This window comes from Meriones unguiculatus, chromosome 10 (assembly GCF_030254825.1).
Source record: "Meriones unguiculatus strain TT.TT164.6M chromosome 10, Bangor_MerUng_6.1, whole genome shotgun sequence".
NCBI classification, from domain to species: Eukaryota; Metazoa; Chordata; class Mammalia; order Rodentia; family Muridae; genus Meriones; species Meriones unguiculatus.
The window spans coordinates 20,538,874-20,563,668 of NC_083358.1; the positions used below are offsets into that span (position 1 = coordinate 20,538,874).

General features: G+C 40.2%; 1 protein-coding gene across 3 annotated transcripts in view; it reads right to left on the bottom strand.

Annotated features, from left to right (window-relative positions):
- Nucleotides 1–20,610, bottom strand: part of Nfat5 (nuclear factor of activated T cells 5) — a 97,975-nt gene extending 77,365 nt beyond the window's left edge. For 2 of the 3 annotated variants that reach the window (XM_021632745.2, XM_021632737.2), the window contains exons 1-2: nucleotides 20,183–20,610; nucleotides 18,406–18,459 (exon numbers count right to left, since the gene is read on the bottom strand). In XM_021632745.2, the coding sequence (XP_021488420.1) occupies nucleotides 18,406–18,459; nucleotides 20,183–20,255 (127 nt within the window). In that variant the 5' untranslated portion in view covers nucleotides 20,256–20,610. The remainder of the gene's footprint in view (nucleotides 1–18,405; nucleotides 18,460–20,182) is intronic. The other variant, XM_021632754.2, reaches the window with a different exon arrangement.
- Between the last annotated feature and the right edge of the window lie 4,185 nt (nucleotides 20,611–24,795).

Below are 24,795 nucleotides of genomic sequence, written 5' to 3' on the forward strand. Positions count from 1 at the left end.
CAACTCTTAAACTAGGGTGCTAGGAATCAAACCCAAGTTCTTTGGAAGAACAGTTATTAATGTTAAGTGCTGCTGATCCATTTCTCCAGGCCCGTAATTAATTTTATTAACTAAGCCTGAACTCAGCTTCACATATGCTATGCAAAATTTAACACTACATATATACCTACACACATATATACAGGAGAGATATTCAGTGTATAATCTTAGCTGAAGCTACATTTTTTTTCCTTTTTCATTCATTCATTCTCTTTGTTTTTCTTTTCTTCTTTTTTTTTGAAACAGGGTTTCTCTGTGTAGCCTTGGCTGTCCTGGATTCATTCTGTAGACCAGGATGGCCTCTGCATCCCTGAATGCTAGGAATAAAGGCGTGTGCCACCACCACCCAGCTTTTGTTTGTTTTTCAATACAGGGTTGACCTGGAACTTGCTTTATAGACCAGGCTGCCTTTGAACTCAGAGATCCACCTCCCCCACCCCCTCCCCTCTCGAGGATCTTACTGTCTAGCCTTGGCTAGCCCAGAATGGCTAATCTCATACTCACAGAGATCCCACCTTCACAGGGATCCTCCTGCCTCTGCCTTCAAAGTGGAGGCTATTGTGGAAAGGCTATTTTATTTTAGAAGGCTTTTCTACCCCACTCAGTTCACATTCATCTCATTAGTATACAAATTTGCGTTTGTCTTTAATAAACGGTAAAATTATATATATACCAAATAATTATTTTAAAATAAATCTACTTATTGACTCATTATCAGTAAATGTTAGATCTCTATATTGACTTCATATACTTATGGTACATGGGGTCATGTAAAACTTCCTCAGGCCTGAAAGAGGTTATGAGTAGAAAAGTTTAATAAGTCTTGATCGAAACAATCCTATTTGTCAATGCAAAAGTAACTTTTCTCAAAACAAAATTAACTTATTTGGCAAATACATTAGAAACCGAATAGTTTTAATTCCAGCTCTTGGCAGTTTCAACTAACAACTGATAAATGCCTATGAATTTGCTAAAGTAGTCACGTATAAATAGGTTAATGAACAACTCGGAAGTCTGAAGTAAACTCTGTAGTCCATTAATTATAGTTACAATCAGCATCTAGGGGAAAAATGGCTCTAATAAGGGATTAGATTACAACAAAAATTTCTGACTTGTTTGATCCCTAGATGTTACAGAAAAGAAGGAGAAAAGAACTGATTTCAAAAAGTTGTTCTCTGACTTCTACAAGTGTGCCTTGGCATAGGTGTCTTTTACTATCATATATATACACGATGATGATGATGATAGTAATTTTACTTTTCAGGCCATTTTGTTTTTGACAAGGTCTCATACAACTCAGGCTGCACTGAAACTGACTATGTAGCTGAAGATAACTTTGAATTCCTGATTTTCCTGACTATGCTGGGATTATAGGCCTGTATCATGAAGTTTGGACAGCTTGTGTTCTCTCACTATACAAAATGGAGTATTTTGAGGATTAGAGATATGACTCAGTAATTAAGAGCACTTGTTGCTCTTCCAGAAGACCCAGGTTCAATTCCCAGTATCCACATGGTGGCTTATAATCTTCTATAAGTCTAGTTCCAGAGGATCTCAAGTATCTGTTGGCCTTTTTCAGGCACTGTATGTACATGGTGCACAGGCTTACATGCAGGCAAAACACCCATACACATAATAGTAATAATAACAAGAATAATAAGATTTTTCCCCCAAGACAGGGTTTCTCTTTGTAGCCGTAGCTGTCCTGGACTCACTTTTTAGACCAGGCTGGCCTTGAACTCACAGAGATCCATCTTCCTCTGCCTCCCAGAGTACCGGGATCACAGACATGCACCACCATGCCTAGCCCAAAGAGTTAAGAATTTTAATCATATATTTTCTTCCAATAATGAACTTAGATCAGTTTACCATCTTTCCTCCATATCTCTGATTCTACAAACCAACCAGTTTTAGAATCAAACCAGTCTTGTATTCTCAGTTGCTAGGGACATTGGTGTAATCCTGAATACTCTGGAGGTGGAAACAGGAATATTCAAAAATTTAAGGCCTGACTGGGTTACAGAGTGAATTCTAGATGAGCCTGGACAATTTAGTGAGACTGTCTCAAAATAACAATTAAAAGAAAAGGTGGCATGTAAGTCAGAGGTCAAGCACTCACAATAGTTCCCAGGAACCTTGCCCACAATACAAGTGGTGAATCAAGTTATTCATTTGGCAAATGCCATTTTACTTCAGTTTCTTCCTCAGATATTTGATTATAACGTAGGAGGAGAGGAGTAGGCAAAGGTCACAGTTTTAAAAGCTGACCAATAAAATAAAATACAATACTAACATTTGTTGGTTAATCCATGTACTCATATTTAGGAAGTACACATACACAATGTTCAAATTATAGCAAAACTTCAAAACTCTAGTCAAAAATATAACCAGAAAAATATATATTTAAACCTGGAATTTTCTTTTCCTTTTTTTTTTTTTTGTTTGTTTGTTTCCTTGAAAGTCACTCAAGGGGCTACAGAGATGGAATCAGTGGTTTAAAAGAACTGGCTGCTTTTCCAGAGGACCCAGGTTCAATTCCCAGCACCCACATAGCAGCTCATAACTGTATGTAAAATTGGATCCAACTTTCCTTACAGACATACATGTAGGCCAAACACCAAACATACATAAAAATAAAAAAAAATAATTAATTTAAAAAAGAAAGTAAGTCTAACTCAACAGCTGAGGCTCGCTGGGAACTCACTATTAGGACAGGCTGGCCTTACACTTTAAATCCTACTGCTTTAGTTTCCTGAGCAGCTGTATTACAAACCTATGCTACCAGGTCTAGTCATTTATAAATTTAAATCAAGGAGAAAATACAGTTAAATACACATGTAAAACTGCTCTTTATAGCATTGTTTATAAAAGCAGAACTGGAAACACCCTCAATGTAAATGCCATCGGTGCAAGAGCGGTAAATAAATGACTCAAACATATCATGATAGAATGCAATCATTAGAAACACAGATTAGGACCACATCATATGTCTACTTTGTAACATATTGTTTAGTGAAGCAGGCTATAAGCAGTATAAGATCATTTAAAAAAAAATCTAGGGCTAGAAAGATGATTCAGAGGTGAAAAGTACTTGAACCACATACAGCTCTTTCAGAGGACTAACTTCAGTTCCCAATACCCAGGTTGGGCAGCTCACAACTACGTAACTCCAGCCCTAGGAGATCTGACTTCCTTTTCTGGCCCCCAGTGACACCTGCCAAGCATATGCACATACCTCCACCCCACACACATACATACGAGTAAATATAAAATAAATCTTTTTTTTTTTAATCCTATTCAGCTAGGCATAGGAGAGCTCACCTGCCATCCCAGCACTTAGGAGGCAGAGGCAGGAGGATCACTACAACTTCAAGTTCAACCTGGTCTACACACTGAATTACAAGTCAGCCAGGACAACATGAGACCCTGTCTCAAAAAATAAAACAAGAATCCAACTTATATAATACACACACACACACACACACACACACACACAGAAACAATATACTTGAGATTTTTATTGGTTTTTGTAGTATTTTTATATTGTCTAAAGATTGCTTTGTTTTGTATTAAGATAGGGTCTCACTAAGCAGCCCTGGCTGGTCTAAAACTTGCTCTGTAGAACAGGCTGGCCTCATACTCAGAGACCTGCCTGCCTCTGCCTCCCAAGTGCTAGGATTAAAGGTATATACTAGCATGACCAGTACATCTAAAGATCTATAATAAATATCTTACTTTTAGTAAAAAAATACAGCTAATCTGTGCTCCATTTATAACTTAGGGAATTTACAAATGTACAAAGAAGAATAAGCCAGCTTATAGAATTCAGTTATTTAAGAATAAATCCGTAGAAAGCTATTAATAAACAAATTAAGAGAAAGGTATAAAATGTTAACAATGGTTATTTCTGTGTGACAGGATCACATACTTTCTCTTTTATTTTTATACTTTATAATTTTCACAGTAGCCTTTCTGCAGTAAGATAAAATACAAAACTTAAGACGCTGAAGCAGTAGGACAGTCTCAAATAAAGCAAAACATAACAGGGCTGGAGCTACAGCTCAGTGGCAAACTGCTTGCTTAGCATGCACAAGGCTCTAAGTTCAGTCCCCAGCATCAAGAAACAAAAACAAATAAAAAGTCTCAAGTTTCATACCTAGCAGTGCCGCCCACCCCTCCACCCCACCCCCCCAAAAAAAATCTTCTCAGGGCCGAGAATATAGCTAAGTGGTAGAACATCCGCCTAGCACATCTAAGGTTCTAGGCTCAATTCCAAGCACACACATACGGACGGCATTTAAAACTTAAATTTGAGGGCTGGACAGATGGCTCAGGGTTTAGGAGCACTGGCTACATTTCCAGAAGACCCTGATTCATTTCCCAACACCCACATGGCAGCTCACAACTGTCTGTAACTTCAGTTTCAGGCGGTCCAACACCCTCACATAGACATACATGCAAGCAAATACCAATGCACATAAAGAAAAATAAAAGGAATCATCAAAAAATGTTTAATTTTGTTATAGCCTGAAAAATAAGCTTTAAAAGATTTTTTTATAAAAAAATCTTAACTCAAAAGAATAATTTATCCAAAATTTTTTAATTTCCTCTGAATAGATTCAACTTTTCCCAGAAATGCTCAAAGCAAAGTTAAAAAATTCACTTAAAAATATTTATAGATATTAGCACAATGTGAAAAAAAATTTTCACATATGCCAGACATGATAGCACAAGCTTGTAATCTTAGCACTCAAGAGGCTAAAGCAGGAGGACCATGAGTTAAGAGGCCAGCCTGAGCTAAGAAGTGAAACCCTATTTCTGAAAAAAACCAGAAAATCATATAAACCCTCAGATTAAATTATCTAATAAATTAAACAAAAATATTTTAATGTTCATATAAAACTAACATTAAAAACCCAACTGTGCCCTTTAACCAAAACCTTCAAGGAATATAATTATATTTCAATTTAACAATTATCCAAGGTCCTCATTAACCCCATCAATATCTAATTAGTGATACTAATACAAGCACAAAAACACCTTATTGAAACTCGGTAGAGCTTAAAGTTTCCATAGCTACAAAACTGTGTCTCATTTCACTAACGTAGATTTTCTTCTTTCTGGCTCACTGCCACAATTTGGTGATATTTACTGGATAACTGCAATCCTCCTGATATTATTAAATATAAACATTTGCTTTCTATAAATCAACAAAATGACTCAGCCATGCAATAGTGAAAAATATTATTTTATCCCATCTAAATGAGACTAACATACCTACTCATAATTTTTCATGAAGTCATCTAATTGGCTTCTCAAATTTTAGTCCTGATTATTAAGTACGCAGCATAGTAGCCAAGGCTCATGCCTAAAATCCCAGAAAGGGATTTTAGGAAGCAAGTGGACCACAAGTTTAAATTTGAGATCAGCCTGAGCTACCTGAAACCTAGTCCCTCACAAAAAGAAAGAAAAAGAGAGGATCAGTATGTCTCACCTAAAGTTTAAACATTATGAACATTTTTATGGTAAAATATATATTAAATTCATACTATCTTAGCTGTTTTTAAGTATACAATTCAAGGCACTGAGTAACTCACAATAATATATAGGTATAACTTTTAGCCATACTTTGTCTCCTTTTGTTTGGCTTCTCACTCTGTTATATTTTTTTTGTTTTCTGAGATAGGATCTCATGTAGCCAGATTGGCCCAACTCACTATGAAGCCAAGGCTGCCCTTGAGCTTCTGATCCTCTTCCAGCCTCCACCTCCTAAGTGCTGGGTTTACAGGCATAAGCCATGACTGGCTTACTTTCTATGTTTTCAAAGTTAATTCTCAAAATTTCACTTCATTTTAGGAAGCCTAACACTCCACTATTCTCATATATATTTGTTTAGCCAAACATGTATTCACAGACATTAGCTGTTTCCATTTTTCCAATTTTTTAAATTTTGAGCTAGTCTATGTAGTTCAGCTTGGCATCAAATTCATAATTTTCTAGCCTGCTAAGAGATGATAGGTTTTGCTACCTTGCCAAGTCTTCTGTGAGATGAATGAACTAGGGGCTTGTGTACGCTTGGCAGGCACTCTACCACGGAGCTACATTCCCATCCTTTCCATCATTTTCCACCCAACATTTTCACTATTATAAAAATGTTGCTAGTAAACAAGAATCTGTTTTAAACCCCTGCTTTCATGTGTAACCATAGGGGAATAGGTGGGTTGAGTGAAAATTATATTTAACCTGTTGAGAAACTGCCTGTTGCACATAGCAGCTACAGTCATCTACATTTCCAGAGTCAATGTATTTTATATTCCATAATCAATACTTTATTATCAGAGCCTGCCGTCTAAAAAAACCTGAAGTATATAAATCCTATTGTTTTTGATCACACTATTTCAGCTTTTCCTATTTATGTTATACATGTATATGTGCACTGATATCATTCATATACTATACAAAATTCACCTATTTAAAGTGAACGATGGCTTTTAGTGTAGTCCAAGTTTTTATAGCCATTATTATAAATTAACTCTTTATCACCCTTATAAGATTCCTATATACTTTTTGGAACTATCATGCCACTATTTCTCACTCACACCCTTTTAGAAACACTAATCTACATGTCTGTAGACGTACCTACTTTCTGTACAGTATTAGAAATGGGATTGTATAATATGCAGTCTTTTGTGATTAACATGTTTTTCTCAAGTCCATATTATATTGAGTTCCTTCTTTCTTTGTTGGGGGTGGGGATGAAACCTGCAAGATGAGAGAGGCAGAGAAAGTAACCAGCTGATCTTCCTCCTCAGCTCAGGTTTGGATGGAAAAAAACCCCAAAGTCTCACTAGTTGAGCTGACAGCCCAGGAGCAAAGCCCCCAAAAAACCCAAGGCCAAAAGCTTGCTAGCACAAAGCCCGAAAAGCCAGTGAGCTGAGGAGCTGAAACCGAAGCTAAAGACAGAGCTTGAGCTAATATAATACTCCCTTTTCTCCATGCTGTCTTAAATACCCCTCAACTCAAAATCCCTCCTGCTCTTTAATTCCTGTCAGAGGGTTTCTTGCTCTGCCTACTGACCCAGGGTTAACTTCATTAAATCCTATATACAGAACTTTCTTTTTTTATTTATTTCTTTTTATTATGTTCCACTGTTTAGATATTCCAAATTTTGCTTAACCATTCATTTATCAGTCTATAGGCATTTGGGCTTTTCTACATTTTGGGCCATTTTTGAGTAATGCTGCTATAAACGTATTTGTGTGAATGTATTCATTTCAAAAGCACAATTTCTAGATAATAATTTTCCATGTGTTTTACTTTTTAAAAGATTTATAGCCAGACTGTGGTGGTGCACACCTTTGATCCCTGCACTTGGGCGGCAGAGGCAGAGATCTCTGTTAGTTCTAGGCCAGCCTACAGGTCTACAGAGCGAGTTCCAGGACAGCCGGGGCTACACAGAGAAATCCTGTTTGAAAACAAAAACAAACAAAAGAAGATTTAGTCTTAGCCAGGTGGTGATGGCACATAACCTTTAATCCCAGCCCTTGGGAAGCAGAGGTAGGTAGATCTCTGAGTTTTGAGGCCAGTTTTGAGGTCTAAGAGCAAGTTCCAGGACAGCCAGTATTACACAGTGAAACCCTATCTTGAAAAATAAAAACAAAACAATACCAACAAAATGATTTCTTCTTATTTCATGTGTATGAGTGTTTTACCTATATGTATGTGTTCCCCATATGTGGTTTGGTGCCCTTGAAGGCCGGAAGAGGGTGTCAGCTCTCCTGAACTGGAGTTATAGATAGTAGTGAGCTGAGATGTGGGTACTGGGAAATGAGCCCAAGTCTTCTGAACAGCAGCCACTGTTCTTAACCACTGCACCACCTCTCTAGCACAGAATATTTAACTTTTTGAGAAAATACCAGATTCTTTACAAAAGTAGCTTCACAATTTTACATTCCCACCAGTAATGTATACATCTCCCAATGATTTTAAACATCTTTTCTGTTGTCGCTGTTGTCCTTTTCTGTTTCTTTGAGACAGGGTCTTACTATGTTACCCAAGTTGGCTTCAAACTCCTGGGCTCAAGGAATCTAATACCTCAGTCTCCTGGATAGCTACAATTATGGCACATACTTGTAGTCATTCCTAGCAAGTGAGAGAGATATCTCTGGTGATTTCTATTGTATTTCCTAATGTTAATAATGCAGGATACACGTATGTATTAAGTAATATAATAGTTTTATGCTTAGTAGTACTTATGACTAAAATTATTAAAATCAGTATATCCTTAAATGTAAGTAGCTTACTAGCACTAAAGTCAGCGTGTCATTAAATAAAAGTACATTAAACGAGTACAAATAAGATTTTGCTGCCTTACTATATAGAAATAGTTGTCCTAATCAATGAAACAAAGTAGTTAAGACTTCACTCACTCTGTATTGATAAATGCTTGCCTCATTTGACTGACATTTTATTTTTAAAAGGATTAATTCCTAGGGTGCAGCTCGGTGGTGGAATATAAGCCAAACATGCATGCAGGAGGACTTTGGTTCAATATGGAGCAACACAAAATATCAACTAAATTCCTTCAGGTTACTCTGTTACTTCCGCACATGTATTCTGTGACACATGCCTGCCCACATGTATACACAATTAGGTTAATGTAAAAAAGAAACAACATATTCTAAGATTTCTTATAACTAGCCCATTGTGAAGAGCAGCAACTTGTTAGCTTAAGCCTACATTTGGTTTACAGCCACTGCCACAGGGCACACTTAAACATGTCCTATCTTATTAATTTATAAAGATGACTGTAATGAAACTTTAAAACAAACATACTTACGTAATAAGGCCTTGCTAGGCAGGCATGGTAGCACATACCTTTAATCCCAGCACTTGGGAGGCAAAGGCAGTCAGATCTCAATGAGTTCAAGGCCAGGCTGAAGAGTACCAGGACAGCCAGAGCTATGTAGAGACCTTGCTTCAAAATAAGTAGACAGACAGACAGACAGAGCAAGCCTCTACCAAAGAACTTGTTCATATTGTTAAAAAGCATTTAAATGTCTAACATCCTAACTAGCAGTATAGAATTAAGTAAGTATGTATAACTATTGATCAAATTCTAATTGTATTCAAAAATCAGCATTTTCTACATACAGTTAAGCAAAAGACTATACTCACTTGTAAGGAACCAAACAACTCATATTCTGTGCTGAAGATGTAGGTCAGTAGGTGCAATGCTTGCCTAGTTTTCTAGGTCCTGAGTTTGTTCCCCAGCACCATATAGAAGCTGGTATGGGAGCACAGACCTATAGCCCAAGTACTTCGGAGAATCAAAATTAGTTCAAGGTCATCCTCAAGTACATAAAAAGTTTAAGGCAAACCTGGACTATAAGATATCCTGTTTCAAATAAAAACAACAAAACACTTCATATTGTTTTGCCTTTATAAAAAGAGAAGTAACTCGGTAACTCCAAAGAAAATACCCTGAATGTTTATAGTGAAGAAAAGCACTGAAATTTCCTTCAGGTAGGTTCTCAGGGCCACACTAGAAACAGAACTAAAATATTCTAACCCTAACACAGAACTTTCAGGAAGCTTAGGGGAAAAAAACAAAAACAAAACAGATGCAGCAAGAAAAAGAACTAATTTCTGAGGATCCTATTCTGTTGCCCATCTCTTCTCAATTTCATTTTGTCTATGAAACATTCTACCAGAAATAAGCAGCAGAAACAGATCCCTATGGCATAAAAGTACTGCCAAAGAAAGCAAGTGTCCTGGCTCAGCAAGACTAACAGTTTGATGATATGAGTTCCATCCCTAGAATCCATAGTGGAAGAGAACTAACTCCAGAAAGTTGTCCCCTGGTCTCCACAAGGACAGTGACATGCATCCACATCACACTTCATACTCACAGACAATAAAAACAAAGTAATAGGAGAAAGAAAACTCAAATGACTTAAGCATTCCCATTTCTAAATGTCTCTGTTGGAGATGGCTTCTACTTACTTCTTTTCCCACTTCTCACTCCTAAACCTGATTATCAGCCAAGACAGTTTAATCTGTGATATGCTACAGCTAATTCATAAAGATACTCACCTAAGACAGCAAACATTTGCAAACTGTGAATGTTAAAATACTTCCCCCCAAAGTGGACATGAACTTCCATCCTTAACCAAGAGGCTATCTTTAATTGACAACCACTCATAAAGAAAAAATCTCCAATAGAGTCTCACTAGGTATGAAAAAAAAATATTTTTTAAAACATAAACTTGGCAGGTGGTGGCCTCCAGCACTAGGGAGGCAAAGCCAGCCTGATCTGTAAAGCAACAGGACAGCCAGGGCTACACAGAAAACCCTGTCTCAAAAAACAGAACAAAACAACCAAAAAACAAAAGACTGCCCTTCAAAGGATCACCTCATTTCTACTGATTTCTATTGTATAACCTATTGAATTTCTTTCATTACCTCTTGGAAGCTTCTTAAAGAATCCTATATTCAGCCAGGCATGGTGGTGCATGCCTGTAATCCCAGCACTCAGAGAGGCAGAGGCAGGCGGATCTTTGTGAGTTCGAGGTCAACCTGGTCTACAAAGCAAGTTAAGGACAGCCAAGTCTACACAGAAAAATCCCTATCTCAAAAAACCAAACCAAACCAAACCAAAAAAACAAAACAAAACAAAAAACCCTATATTCCTGTAATTCTCACATTGGTTATTTCTAGCACTTACGGGTAGAACTAAGAATAAGGCTGTTCAGCTGTTCAAAGACACCCTCTAAGAGACCAGCTTTGGCTAAAAAAAAAAAAAAAAAACACCGAACAAACAAACAAACAAGCTTTTTCTCCAAAAAACAAAGGAATAACGACAAAACACATGACAGGAAGTCATTGGGAGAATGAACTAACAAGAAGCTGGGATGAACTGGTCAGCACTTCTGACATGTCTTAACATCATTATTTTCAAAATGATATTTACAGTCTTAAGTATGACCCAGATCAATAAATATTAAATAAAAAATAATTTAATAGATTTTCTAATTTTCTTTTGTATTTTACCTGCATATGTGCATATACCACAGGCATGTCTAGTACCCTTTAAAGTCAGAAGAGGGCATTAGACCCTTTGAAACTGGAATTAAGGATGGTTGTAAAGCACCATGTGGGTTCTGGGAACCAAGCCCAAGTCCCCTGTCAGAGCAGCTAGCTCTGAACCCTTGTTATCTCTCCAGTCAAGAACTTAATAGGATTGGATCTTTTTGTCTTGTTTTTGAGATAGGACTATGAAGTGCTGGGATGAAAGATGTGCATCAAAACGTTTTAAATGTTAGATATTTTCAGTTACTTTCCAGTAAGATATTAGGCATTGATGACCTAACTACCTTACTAATAGGGCTTAAAAAAAAAAGGCTTACTGACAAATAGTCAAATTGGGGCTGAGGATGCAGTTTAGTGATACAATGCTTATACAAGGTTCTAGATTTAACAATGGATCAGATTCACATTTCACTTTTATTGTGGGGGAGCGCTAGAATCTCAGGACCTTATGCATACTATGCACGTCCTCTATCACATAGTTTTTTATCTCTAGCCTTCCATCATGGAATCTCTTCTGCTTTTAAGCATTTAAAGGTTTTAATCTATTGTTTTAGTTTCTTCCAATTTGTATATATTCTTACCTTTCCTGTTCTAATACTTCCTATCATATTTAAAACCTCTACTATATGACTAGGTTGACCTCATTCTTTTTTTTCTTTTCTTTTTTTGTTTGTTTTTGTTTTTTTTTGAGACAGGGTCTCTCTGCCCTGGATGTCCGGTAACTCATTCTGTAGACCAAGCTGACCTCAGACTCACAGAGCTACACTTGCCTCTGCCTCCAAAGTGCTGGGACCACCATATGTACCCTGACCTCTTTCTTAATCTGTTTACTTTACTTTCATTTCTTAGGTGTTTGTTTGTACTGAGCATTAGACCAAGAATCTGGAAAGCACTACTCCCTGTTCATATGTCAGACTTTTTTTTTTTTAAATATTCTACTTCTTTTTTTTTTTAAGGATTTATCTTTATTTATTATTTATACAGTCTTTTGTTTGCAGGCGTGCTGCAGGCCAGAAGCAAGCACCAGATCTCATAGATGGTTATGAACCACCATGTGGTTGCTGGGAATTGAACTCAGGACGTCTGGAAGAGCAGCCAGTGCTCTTAACCTCTGAGCCATCTCTCCAGCACCCCATCTGTCAGACTTTTATTTTGAGACAATGTCTCATAAAGTTGCTCAGGTTGGCCCTGTCTTCTTGCCTCAGCCTCACAAGTCATCTATATTACCAGGCCTGGACATTAAGTTTTGTTTGTCTAACAAAATATACCAAAACAAATGTTTTTCAGTAAAGAAGGTCTAAGAAATGGTGACTTTTGCTCAGCTAATTTTTTTTTCCCCGAGACAGGTTTCTCTGTGTAACCCTGGCTATCCTAGAACTCACTGTGTAGAACAGGCTGGCCTCAAACTCACATCCAGATGATTCTTAGCTTTAGCAATTGAATTTGTACCTAACTAGAAAGCATTTCATTTTTAAATGTAACACACACAAACAAACACACACCAAGTAAGAGCACTTCCTGCTCTTGCAGAGGCCAAGGGGTACAAGTCCCAGCACACACATGGTGACTCACAACCAGCCGTAATTCTAGTTCTAGGGGATCTCAAAATCCCCTTATGGTCTCCTGGACACTGCTTGCACATGGTGCATATACATGCAAGAAATATACCCACACTCATAAAATAAAAATAGACCTTTAAAAACAAAAATATAATTTAAAAAAATGTATACATTTTAAATTTGTGTGTATGTATGCGTGCCATGCATGTGAGGGGCCCTTTGAGGCCAGAAGAAAGCACTGGATCTCCTGAAGCTGAAATCATTTTAATGGCTATGTATTATTGTATTAATTATTTAAGAGCTTGTACCTTTTGCCAGGCAATCATCACATTAAGTAAAATCCTGGTAGTAAGAAGGCCCAGCACTGTTTAATAAGTAGGCTAAATGCAAACTCTGCTAAATGGCAAGAATATTTTTAATCTATTTTTTAATAATTCCCAACTGAAGGTTTTATAACTTATTTTCTTAAAAAAAATTGGCGAGCCAGGCGTGGTGACACATGTCTTTAATCCCAGCACTCGAGAGGTGGGAATCTCTTGATGTTCAAGGCCAGCCTGGTCTATAGAATGAGTTCCAGGACAGCCAAAGCTACACAGAGAAACTCTGTCTCAAAAAACAAACAAACAAACAAACAAAACATTAAATTAGCTGGGCATAGTGAGGAACATCTGTAATACCAGCACTAAGGGACTGAGGTAGAAAGACTGAAAGTTTGAGACAGGAGAAGGAGAAAGAGAAGGTGCAGCAGCAGAAGTATAACTCTGTAACTTATTAACTATGTAAGTCTAGGTAAGTTACTAAACATCCATATGCCTAGCACTCTAATCCCAACACTTAAAAAAATGAGACAGGAAGGCCAGAAGTTCAAGGATAACCTGGGCATGTGAGGGCCCCTCACATGCATGGCACGCATACATACACACAAATTTAAAAAAATTCAAAAAAAAAAAAAAAAAAAAAAAGAAGGCTGGAAAAAATGGCTCAGTATACTGAGAACACTACTAGCTGTTCTTCCAGAGAACCCAGGTTTAATTCCCAGCAGCCATCTATAACTCCAGTTCCAGGGGATCTGAACACCTTCATGCACTACATGCATGAAATAAAAACAATTTAATTCTCAAAAAAAATTTTAGAGAGAATGAACATGAATGAATTTGGTGGCTGCGGGAAATGGCTCCATAAGAAAAGTGCTTTTCATGTGAACATGAAGACCTAAGTTCAGAGACCCAGAACCCACATCAAGTTACCTGTGCCTGTAATCCCCACAGCAGAGAGCCAGAAACAGGAGGATCTTTGGTGGCTTGGTGTTAGTCAGTTTAGTCAAATTGGTAGATTCTAGGTTCAGTGAGAAACTTCCAATAGGAAGGTGGGGATAAATTAAGGAACCTCTGGGCTCTACACAGAGGTACACACATGCATATACACATATACATGCACACACATGTACACACACATACAAATTCAGTGAACCATGGTGACAGTAACGTGGCTTAGCAGGTAAAGTAAAGGCATTTGTCACCAAACCTGTCAACCTGAGTGTAATCCCAGAACCATGCGGTGGAGAGAACTGAGTGCTGAAAACTGTCCTCTGACCTCCACATAGGCACTACGACACACATGCCTATACAATATAAAGTACACGTTTTTGAAGAATTCGGAGGCAAGCTCTTGGCATACAGTACTCTGCAGAGATTTATGTTCAACAATTTTCCACTGTATTTTTCTTTTTTGGGGGGGATACAATTTCACAATCTGTAACCTGGCTCACTAGCTTTGTTCCATCTCTGCAACCCTCCTGCCTCACCTACCTCACCTGCTTGGACTGCATTTCTAACGCACATTACTAGATAGTAATACACCAGAAGCCTCATCGTACTATACACTATCTTCCAAAGACAACAAAGGCAGATCAGAATGAAGAAAAGGACTACAGTTAAACTTCTTAGAATAAAACTGAGTATTTAAAAATTAATTCAAAGCCAGGTGGTGGTGGTGCCTGCTTCTGATCCCAGCGCTCTGGAGGCAGAGGTGAGCCTGGTCTATAGAGTGAGTTCCTGGACAGCCAAGGCTACAGAAAGAAACCCTATCTCGAAAAACCAAAACCAAAAAACCCCACAAAATTTAAAAAATTAATACAAGAAGCAGAGCCTGGTAGAATATGCCATTAAGACTAGCAATTAGGAGGCAAATCTCAAGTTCAAAGCTAGCCTGGTCTACATAGTGAATTCCAGACCAACCAAGACTACATGGTAAAACAAGAGGAAAGAAGGAAGGAAACGAGGAAGGGAGGGAGAGAAGGAAGGGAGGAAGATAGCTCAGTAGTTAAAAGTACTGGCTACACTTCCAAAGGAACAGAATCTGTACCCAGATCACATGTACACCACATGGCTCACAACCACCTCCGACTCTAGCCCCAGGGGATTTGATGCCCTCTTCTGGCCTCCTTAGGTACCCACAAGCACAAGTACAAGTGTGTACTCACACACACTTTAGTAAAAATGCTTTTAAAAATAAAATCTTGGGGTTGAAGAGCTGGCTCTAAAGTTAAGAGTACTTGCTGTTCTTGCAGGACTGAGTTGGATTCCCAGCACCCACATGTTGCCCTCATCTAACCTATGAGGGTACTGCACACACATGTTGTGGGGACAGAATATGCAATCAAGCCACTCAAGCACATACATATATCTAATACCTTAATAATAAACAAAATCTTTTTTAAAAGAAAGTTTACCTAATGCGAAAGTGTTTATGTGTAAAATAATTACAATATTTGGTATTAATTTTAAATTAACCCAGCTTTGAGAACCATAAGGTATAAAGAAACAACAGTGAAAATTGTTAAAGCCTGGTGATGGGTATACATTCGCTCATGGTTTTATTTTCTCTACTTTCAAGCATTATTTAAGATGTAGACAGAGTGGCCAGGATAGCCCTATAGGAAAAGGCACCTGCCACAAGGCTAGACTATCTGAGCTAAGATTCTACGTGATAGAGAGAACCAACTACAAATTGCCCTCTGACCTCCATGGCATGCATGTATATGCTATGTGTATATACACAAACAAATAAATGTGAAATTTCTAAATTAAAAGTTAAAGATAACAATGAACAGTATAGTTTATTAAACAAGCAAATTCATGATGGATTGAGTCAAAAATTCAAAATACATATAACTAGTACTTAAGTGTCTGTAAAAGGGTAATCTTTTTGAGATACCTTCTAAAAATTAGTATAATTTTTATACTAATTAGTATAATTAGTTAAAAATTAGTATATAGGTACAAGCATGTAATATGCGTATTAAATAATTGTATTTCTGTAAACTATATTAAAAATATCTCCTTAAAGCTGGACAGTGGTGGCAGATGCCTTTAACCTTAGCACTCTGGAGGCAGAGGCAGAAATGTCTGAATTCGAGGCCAGCCTGGTCTACCAAGCAAGTTTAGAACAGCCAAGGCTACATAGAAAAATTCTGTCTCAACAAAACAAAACAAACAAACAAAAATCTACCTCCTTAAGTAATTAACATATTTTTCCTATTTTTCTCCTGCCTTATGATCTTTCTGAGTATGATATTCCTTGGGTTTACTGCCCAGGAAAGAGGACATTGCAGACAAATATGGTCTCACATCAAAATGAACAACAGTAAGAACAAAACCTAAAAACTCCTTCGTTAAGAAACACTTCCACACACCTTTAACTGGCACTTGGGAGACAGAGGCTGGTGGATCTCTGTGAGTTTAAGGCCAGCTTGGTTTACACAGTGAGTTCTCTAGGACAGCTCTGTCTCAAAAAACAAAAACAAAACCCTCTTCTGTTTGTAGTTGAACAAATATTTTCACAATAATACACAGACACACACACCCATGTGTTTTATATGTACAAATACAATCAATGAATATTTGAGAACCTTTTATATGCTCTAAATTATATTGTTAAATCAATATAGCTGATGCTAAAGTTAAAAAAACAAACTAACTAACTTTTAGGGGGCTGGAGAGACAGCTCAGCAGGTAAGAGCACCGGCTACTCTTCCAGAGGACCCGAGTTTGATTCCCAGCACATACATGACAGCCGATAACCATCTGTAACTCCAGTCTCTCAGGATCCAGCACTCTTTTTGGTCTCTGAACACAAGGTGCACACATATTACACAGACATACAGGCAGGGAAAACACCCATATACACACAAAAAAATCTCAAATACAACAACAACAAAGAAAACAGAAAACCTCTAACATTTACAAAACACCTTCTTACATTTTTCCTATCTTTCTCCCGCCTGATAATCTCTCTGATTATAATACACTCTGCTAAGGCTATAGCTCAGTTAAAGAACACTTGCCTCCCATTCTTGAAGTCCCAGGTTAAATCCCCAATACTGCTGGGCATTGTGCCACACTCCTTTAATCTCAGCACTCAAAGCAGAGGCAGGTATATCTAAATTTCAGGCCAGTCTGATCTACAAAGGGAGCTCCACGCCAGAAGCACACAGAGAGACTTCGTCTCAAAAACCAAAAGTAAGTAAATAAATAAATGTCCAAGAACATAATAATAAACAAATAAAGCCGAACACTATAACTAGGCATTTCATACATGTTAGTTAATAAAGGAGATACCTACTTTTGTAGAAGGAACAATAAAGTTTAGAATAGTAAAATCATTTGCCCCAGGTCACAGCGCTGCAGAAGTTGCTAAACTGGTATTCAAACCTAAGCTGAATTACAACACCCACTTCCCTTACTGTATCTACAGGTCTACCTACCTCTAAGGAAGAAAAAAGCTATATTGAGTCCTATGAAAATATTTAAGGCCCTTTTCAAAGAGATCATAAAGTACTTGTTGCTGGATATATATATTTCATAGTGGCACTTGGCTTTGGGTAAGGAATACTGACTAAAACACAGAAAGCATTGCTTCTGCTGCTGTTGAACTTTTCCCCAGACCTCTTACTTTCAGCTTGTTTCTCAGCTCCATATAATGGAAAAAATATCCTTGCTATCTAATACCAAGATTCTAAAATTCAAAGATAATAAGTGCAAAGTCTAAAAAAAAAATCTATTAAAACAATGCAAGGTAAAAATATTTACTGAAGCAAAGAAACAGTTTTTTAAAGTAATTGTCAGCTGCTTAAGGTACATATCTTATTAACTTTTCCAGAACTTTCTTGGAGCCCTTTTTTCTAAGCATAGTTTAATAATGTCTACTACTTAGCTTTTCTTATCCTTAAATCTAATGAAATAGAAATAATATCAATACTTGGTAAATAAATTATCATTTTGAAATGCATAACCTCTGAAAGTTTTCAATTTGGAATTTTCAAAGTAAGCATTTGGTGTCACCGCTGTATTTATTAATTTATCATCTTTATGGCTGAACCTTTTCAAATTCAGATTGTATTTTCAAAAACAAAATTTAACTGAAATTCTAAAATAGACACCCAACACATAATTTTAAATGATTCTGAGGGATTTTCCCGAGGCCTCTTAAAGCAGACGCAATGGCCTACAAGCACTTCAAGCACAGCAACAAAATCTACTGAAACATTTAGCTGCTCTAAAAGAAGGATCAGGCTCTTTAGCAAAAAAAAAAAAAAAAAAAAAAGAAACTACATTGTGTGAGTCTGCAAAGTTTCCCACTTTCCCATTTCAACTCCATCTCAGAGAAAATCTTTGCATACTAACACAATATACTGTAAAAATGGCACTTTGCTGACCTTCCAATAGTCCAGCTCTATGAAAATTCTGTGATGGGTGTAACTTCAGAGAATCTGAAAAACACAAAAAGCATTAAGTACTTTTTATGCTGAATGAGAAAAAAATGCCAAGGATAGCATACATTTCTTACATAACTATTATGTATTTCTAAGAGCCTAAGCCCATATTAGTTTAGTCTGTTCCCTGCACATGGAAGGTTGAGTTGCTTCTACACTGGTCTCTAAGCTAAACTTAGATTTTGATAAAGCATTTGTTTCATGGAAAATTATCTGATGATTGCTGCCCAAATGGTGTTGCTGTCTTAACTATTTTTAGCATCCAATTGTGCATTAGCCTTATTCTAAGGATCATCTCCTGATATTTTCTCTTCCTTTTGACACTGCAAACTATACAATATTGTTAAGCTACTTCAGGTACTATCTGAAAAACATCCTACAGGACAGTGACTGCCAACTAAATTTATCAGAGCAACAGACAGTGGCCTAGCACTTACTAAGTAGGACTCTGTACAAATTCAACAGTCTATAAAAGCACCTTCCAGGGTAAACTACATCGTTCTGATTCACTTAATATAAATACACGAATGCCTCGCTGAAGTCCTCTCCGATCTCCATTCCCAAGAGAGATTTTCCGGTGGATATGTAAAACCAAAAATAGGAGAAATGCTGGATTTCTCGGAAAAAGGGTTCACCATGATACAATTTTAAAATATGAAATAACCGCCTTTTGCCCCCCCCCAACTGGTATATGAAGTAGTGATGAGCGCAGATAGGGTATTTCTGGTTTGATACCCCTTACAAAAGGAACCTGTTCTGACACATTCTTGTGGTGTCCAGTGTAGGAATTTAACCCCAGCAGAGATCACCTCAAGTGTTAATATTTTAGATGCTGGGAATCCCCTGCAGACCTTAGCCAAAACAGTTTTAAATGGGAATCTCTGTTCACTGCCTCCTCTCCGCAAGGAGCCCTTGAACAGCAAGAAGAGAATTTTCTCAAAGGGCAGGACTTGTGCCCGAGCCTGGTACTCCAGGGAGAGGAACACAAGTAATCCGGAGAGGGCATCCCTATCTTTGTAAAAGAGGGAGAAGTAATTAGAATGTCACGGAGGTGGAAAGAGAGGAAAATAAAAAGAAAATTCGGGCCTTTTCCAGGCAAGAAGATGACGAGGAAAGGAAGAACGCCTGACCGAGGGGGGCCGTCCCGACGTGGGGAGGGAGTGGACTAGGCCGGAGGGGGGGGGGTTAGGACGACCGCGCACAAACAAGACGAAAGAGGGAGAAAAAAAAAAAAATGGTGACCCTGAGCTCAGAAGCCACTTGGGGCCACCAGCCAGGCGTGGGGCAACTTTGCCGAGGAGGAGAGTCCGGGGAGACACGAGCCGCGGCGTCCCGATGCCTACCCACCCCCAACCCCGGCGGCCCCGGCCCGGGGACCAGTGGGGTGATCCCCGAGCCGGGGGAGGACTGGGCCGGCGGCCCGCGGGGGTGGCGGAGCCGGGGCCCCGCCGGCCAGCAGGGTGCGACGCTCGGGGGCCGCGAGGGACCCGGGGAGGGGGGGGGCGCGGACCCTGAGCCCCGGCCGCCCCGGGCCGCCCCGCGCCGCCGGGAAGGGGCCGGCGCCCCGCGGCTCCGACCCCCCCGCCGGCCGCCGCCGCGTCCCCGGGGCTCTCGCGGGGGGCGGCCCCGCCGGAGCCGGGCCCCGACGGGGACCCCCCGGGCCTCCGCGCGCCCGCGCTCCCCGCCCCCACGCCCCACCCCCCCCCCCGATCTGACTCACCTCGCGAGTACAGGGACTTGGGCGATTCCAGGTCTAGGTCCGCGCTGAGCAATGAGATGAAGTCCGAGGGCATCGCAGCTCGACCCAGCCCGGCCCGAGGGCAGCGGGAGGGGGGGAGCGGCGGTGGCGGCGGCACCTCCTCTCCGGGACCGCGGGCACCGAACCGGGGGCGGCGAGGCGAGGGCGGCAGCCGCTGCCTCCTCCTCCTCCTCCTCCTCGAGGGCAGTCACTTCCCAACCGGCCGAGGACCGGGAACGGCGGCGGGGCGGAGAGCGGCTCTGCCGAGTGGAGAGCCGACTCCCGGTGAGTCCGGAGAGAAGACGGCTCGGACGGGGAGACGGAGAGCCAACGGGTCCGCTTCGGGCTTCTCCTCGGCGCACACTGACGGCCGCCGCCACCGCCGCCGCCGCTGACAGGAATCTGAGCCCCGCCCCCCTTGGGAGGCACTGCGCACGCGCGGAGGGGGCGCAGCCGGGAGCCTGGAAGAGCCGAGCGGCCGCCGGGGGGCGGAGAGGCGCGCCACGGAACAGCATCAACAAGGGCTTCGCTTCCTGCCGTCGCTGCCGCGGCTGCTTGCTGATCCCGGGATGGGAAAGGGCCCCGCCAGCAGGGAGGGAGGAGGGAGGCGGCCTGGCTTCTGGGGCCCCGAGAAGGGAAAAGATTTTTTTTTTTTTTTTTTGCCACGACCTGGTGGCGGCGAGCCTGAGGCGGCCAAGCCCTGCACCAGGCTGTACGCAAGAGGACACCGGCCCTGGGGAACCTGGTTGTCTGCAAGGAGAGGAAAGATCTCCAGAGACTTGCAGCGACCGAGGCCCGCACGCTTGAGCTCGCGCAGGGGAATGGAGTTCCCTGGCTTGGACAGCCACCCAGCCCTTCGGGGCTCTTTCATAGCAGTTTCTGCAGTGAGCTGGCCAAAGGACTATCAGACCCACTTTTCAGTTAAGAAAAGGGTAAAGCATACTCCAGCACCCCACCACCGCCACGAGTTACTGAGTTTTGTTTATGGATGTGTTCGTTGTTCTTGTTTTTGTTGGCCCTGTCTAGCCTGGAGCTCACTGTGTAGACCAGGCTGGCCTCAAACTCAGACAGATGTGCTTGCACCCCCACCATACCACCACCACCACCACCACCCCGGTTACCCACACCGTGTTTATGGCGACTGCATTTATTTATTTAGACACATGGTTTTGTTACATAGGTCCAGCTAGCCTGAAACTCTCCATGTAGATTTAGGCTGGCCTCAAATTTAGGACAAAACTCCTGACTCAGCCTTCTGAATGCTGGGATTACAGGAGAGTACCATCACCCCGGCTTTGATTTTTTTTTTTTTTTCACTTATAACGATGTCTCTGATAGTGAATGTCCGAATTATTTCAAGAGTGGAAAATAGAAGACAGTTGGAAAATGGGAAAATTGGATTCTGTGAGCTCACCTGGATGAGAAAGAGAAAAGAGAGAGAGGGAGAGGAGGAAAGGAGAGGGAGACAGAAAGAGAGAAGCCTTCTCTTCCGAACACTTTTTCACTTTTCTTTGTACTAATCGAGGATGGAGGAAAAACATGTAAATGAGTATTTTTGGCTACTCTGTTCATGGGGTCTAAAAGTTTCCGTTGCGAAAACAAATCCTCACCTACACCGCAGACTGTTTCCTGACTCTAATAGACTTCTGGGAAAATTTTAATCAAGTTATTAAAATATCAATTGGAGCACAGGGTGCACATCTTGGGAAATAGTTTTTAATTTTACGTGGGATGCTGATGCCAGCAGCCACATGGGCAGTGTTTTTGAGGTATTCAAGATGCCTTGATTTGTATTACTTTGTCTACAAAGCTGGTCACGAATCCTCAAACCCTGCCGATTTATGTATGTGTAAATCTTTAACCAAATTTTGCGCCTGTGAATTTGGGCACTCACTCTATCAGGACTTGGAACGCTGGTATTGGGGAAGAATCTCTAGGCAAAGAGGCCCCGGTGCAGGCACCTCTGGGGTGAGCCCTCTCCAAAGCTTAACCTGCAGACCTAGAATTTACATCTGTGTCATCAGAAACTACCCATCCCTTCATCTGAACGCCTGAGACAGGTTGCCCAATTGTCTTCAGCGAATTCTTAGTGATAATTAATCAACCCTGTGAACATTTTCCTTTGCCAAAAGTAAGAAAGATATAGCAGAGCAAAACAGGAAACTACCCTCAAATTTCTAAGGCCACTGTATTCTGTTGTAACAAGTCCCAAAGGGAAGTCCCTTCATAGCTTCTGAGAGTCCCACTCATTTGATAAGAGAAGATTCAAACTTCCTATTGCCCAATAGGCTAAGGCCAATTGAAATCCTATAGCTTTGAGTTGGAGTAAAGCATTGGTTGGTGACCTAGCCCTTCCATTAGTCACTACATAATACATGAAGAGGAAATTACAGCGCACCAGCCTGAGCCTCGGTACTGAGAAAGCCAGGTGAATCACTCAGCATATTCCTTTCGCCAAAACTATGAGACTGAAACGCACTTAGGGTATAGGAAATCCCCTTTCTGACCCTAATTAACAAGTCACAAAGTGCCAAGGCCTCTTCCCCTTTCAGCTCTTCTCTGTCCTTTTCTGATTTGTTTTTTCCATTATGCCTTATTGTTTATCAGATTTCCTGTGATTAGAGACTAGCAAAATGAAGAGGGATCCCACAAAGTCTGACTTGGCTTTGGAGGTTAATTCTCTAGAGTGGCATTCCACAGGCCCCACCTCCACAGCAGGCCCCGCATTGAATAATCTGTATGTGTGTATGTCTGTGTATATAAGTTTTTGAGACAGACTCTCTCTCCATAGCCTTGGTTGGCCTACCATTCAGGATGTAGATCAGGTTGTTCTCAAACACCCTAGTGATCCTCCTGCCTCAGCCTCCAAGTGCTGAGATTGTAAGTGTGAACCACCACACACAGCAAACATTTGCTATGACTAAATGAATGAAAATCCAGTACCCCTCTTTTCACAGATGCATTCTTCAAAATACTGTTTCGATTAAGCTTTGAAATTTTATTTTTGTTATTATTTTATGTTTATGTGCCCATGCGTGGGCAGATGCGCCATGGTGCATGCTTCTTGTCAGAGGACAACGTTGTGAAATGGGTTTTCTCCTTCCACCTTCACATTGAGTTCCAGGGATCCAAGAATCAAACCCAGGCTTGTGTGGCAAGTGTCCTTACTCACTGAGCATCCTACCAGCCCTGAAAAGCTATTTAGAAGGAGAATCTCTGTGTCCACACTTTGCAGCAACATAGATACCTAGATTGATGCCAAGCATGTTGGCTCATACCTGTAACACAAACAACTTAGGAGACTGAAGCAAGAGGATCAATACAAGCTGGAGGTTGGACTGTTGTTTGAGACCTTGTTTCCAACAACAACAAAAGCAAAAAACAAAACAAAGCAAAACAAAACAAAAAAAACCTAGATTTTCCTTTATTCTTTTCAATTTCAGTGACTTACCTGAAATGAGCCTATCTCCACACAGAGGAACACTAAGAAAGAATATTGACAAGTTTTCAAAGATGGCTTGGGCTATGTAGTGAGTTCCGAGGCCAGCTTGAACTATGTAGAGAGTCTGTGTCTCAACAACAACAAAAGACTACTGTAGCTCAGTAGAATGTCTAGCATGGGCAAATCCCTGGTTTCAATTACCAGCTCTGTATATATTAGTTATATATTAGTTATATATCCAGTGTGCCCAAGGCTACAGGAGACCCTGTCTCAAGAAAGTAAATAAATAGTGACCTGAATGCAGGTTACATGTCTATAACCCCTGCTTTCAGGAACTGAAAGCAGGAAAATCGGAAGGACATTCAACCCTGTATCAAGAAGAATAAGAAAACAAAAACCCTGGATAGATGCGGAGGTATATGCTGTCACCTCAATGCTTGGGAGATAATTAGGAGTTCAAGACCCTCCTCAGCTACATGAAACTGTGCTTCAAAACAACAAAAGCAAAAGTGGCTGGGTACCGAAAGAAAAACAAAAATATTGCTGGGTACAATGGTGAGCGTCTTTGACCCCTATACTTGAGAGGCAAGGCAGGCAGATCTCTGTGAGTTCCAGGCTACATATTGAGACCTTGTCTCAGATAGATAGATAGATAGATAGATAGATAGATAGATAGATAAAATTTTAAAGTCATGATATCCTTTGTAAATCATGTGTGACTTCTAATTCTCGTGCTATGGTATTTTCCTCTGTGTTCACTAATATCTCCGTTGCGCTCACTTTTTCTGGAACTCATGTAAAGGTGTACATTAGACACAACCCACCATCTGTACTTCTTCATAAAATGGTGAAGACAAACGAGAACAACAAAAATCAAATCATTTAAACATCTAAAACTTGGAAATTGATCTTGTTAAAAAAAAATCACAATAGGTTCATGGAACAAAATGTACAGATGTATGCACGAGTTCTTTTATATCACTCCCAACCATATATCATATTCCCAAGTCATTTGATAATTTCACAAGGACCCAGATTCAACTACAAGATTGTCTAGATTACATAACAGAATGGCAGCTTTTTTTCTATCAGCAGTGTGCTCTTTAACCCCTCCTGAACCTGCTCAGGCACTTTTGTGAACTGTGTAGCTGGC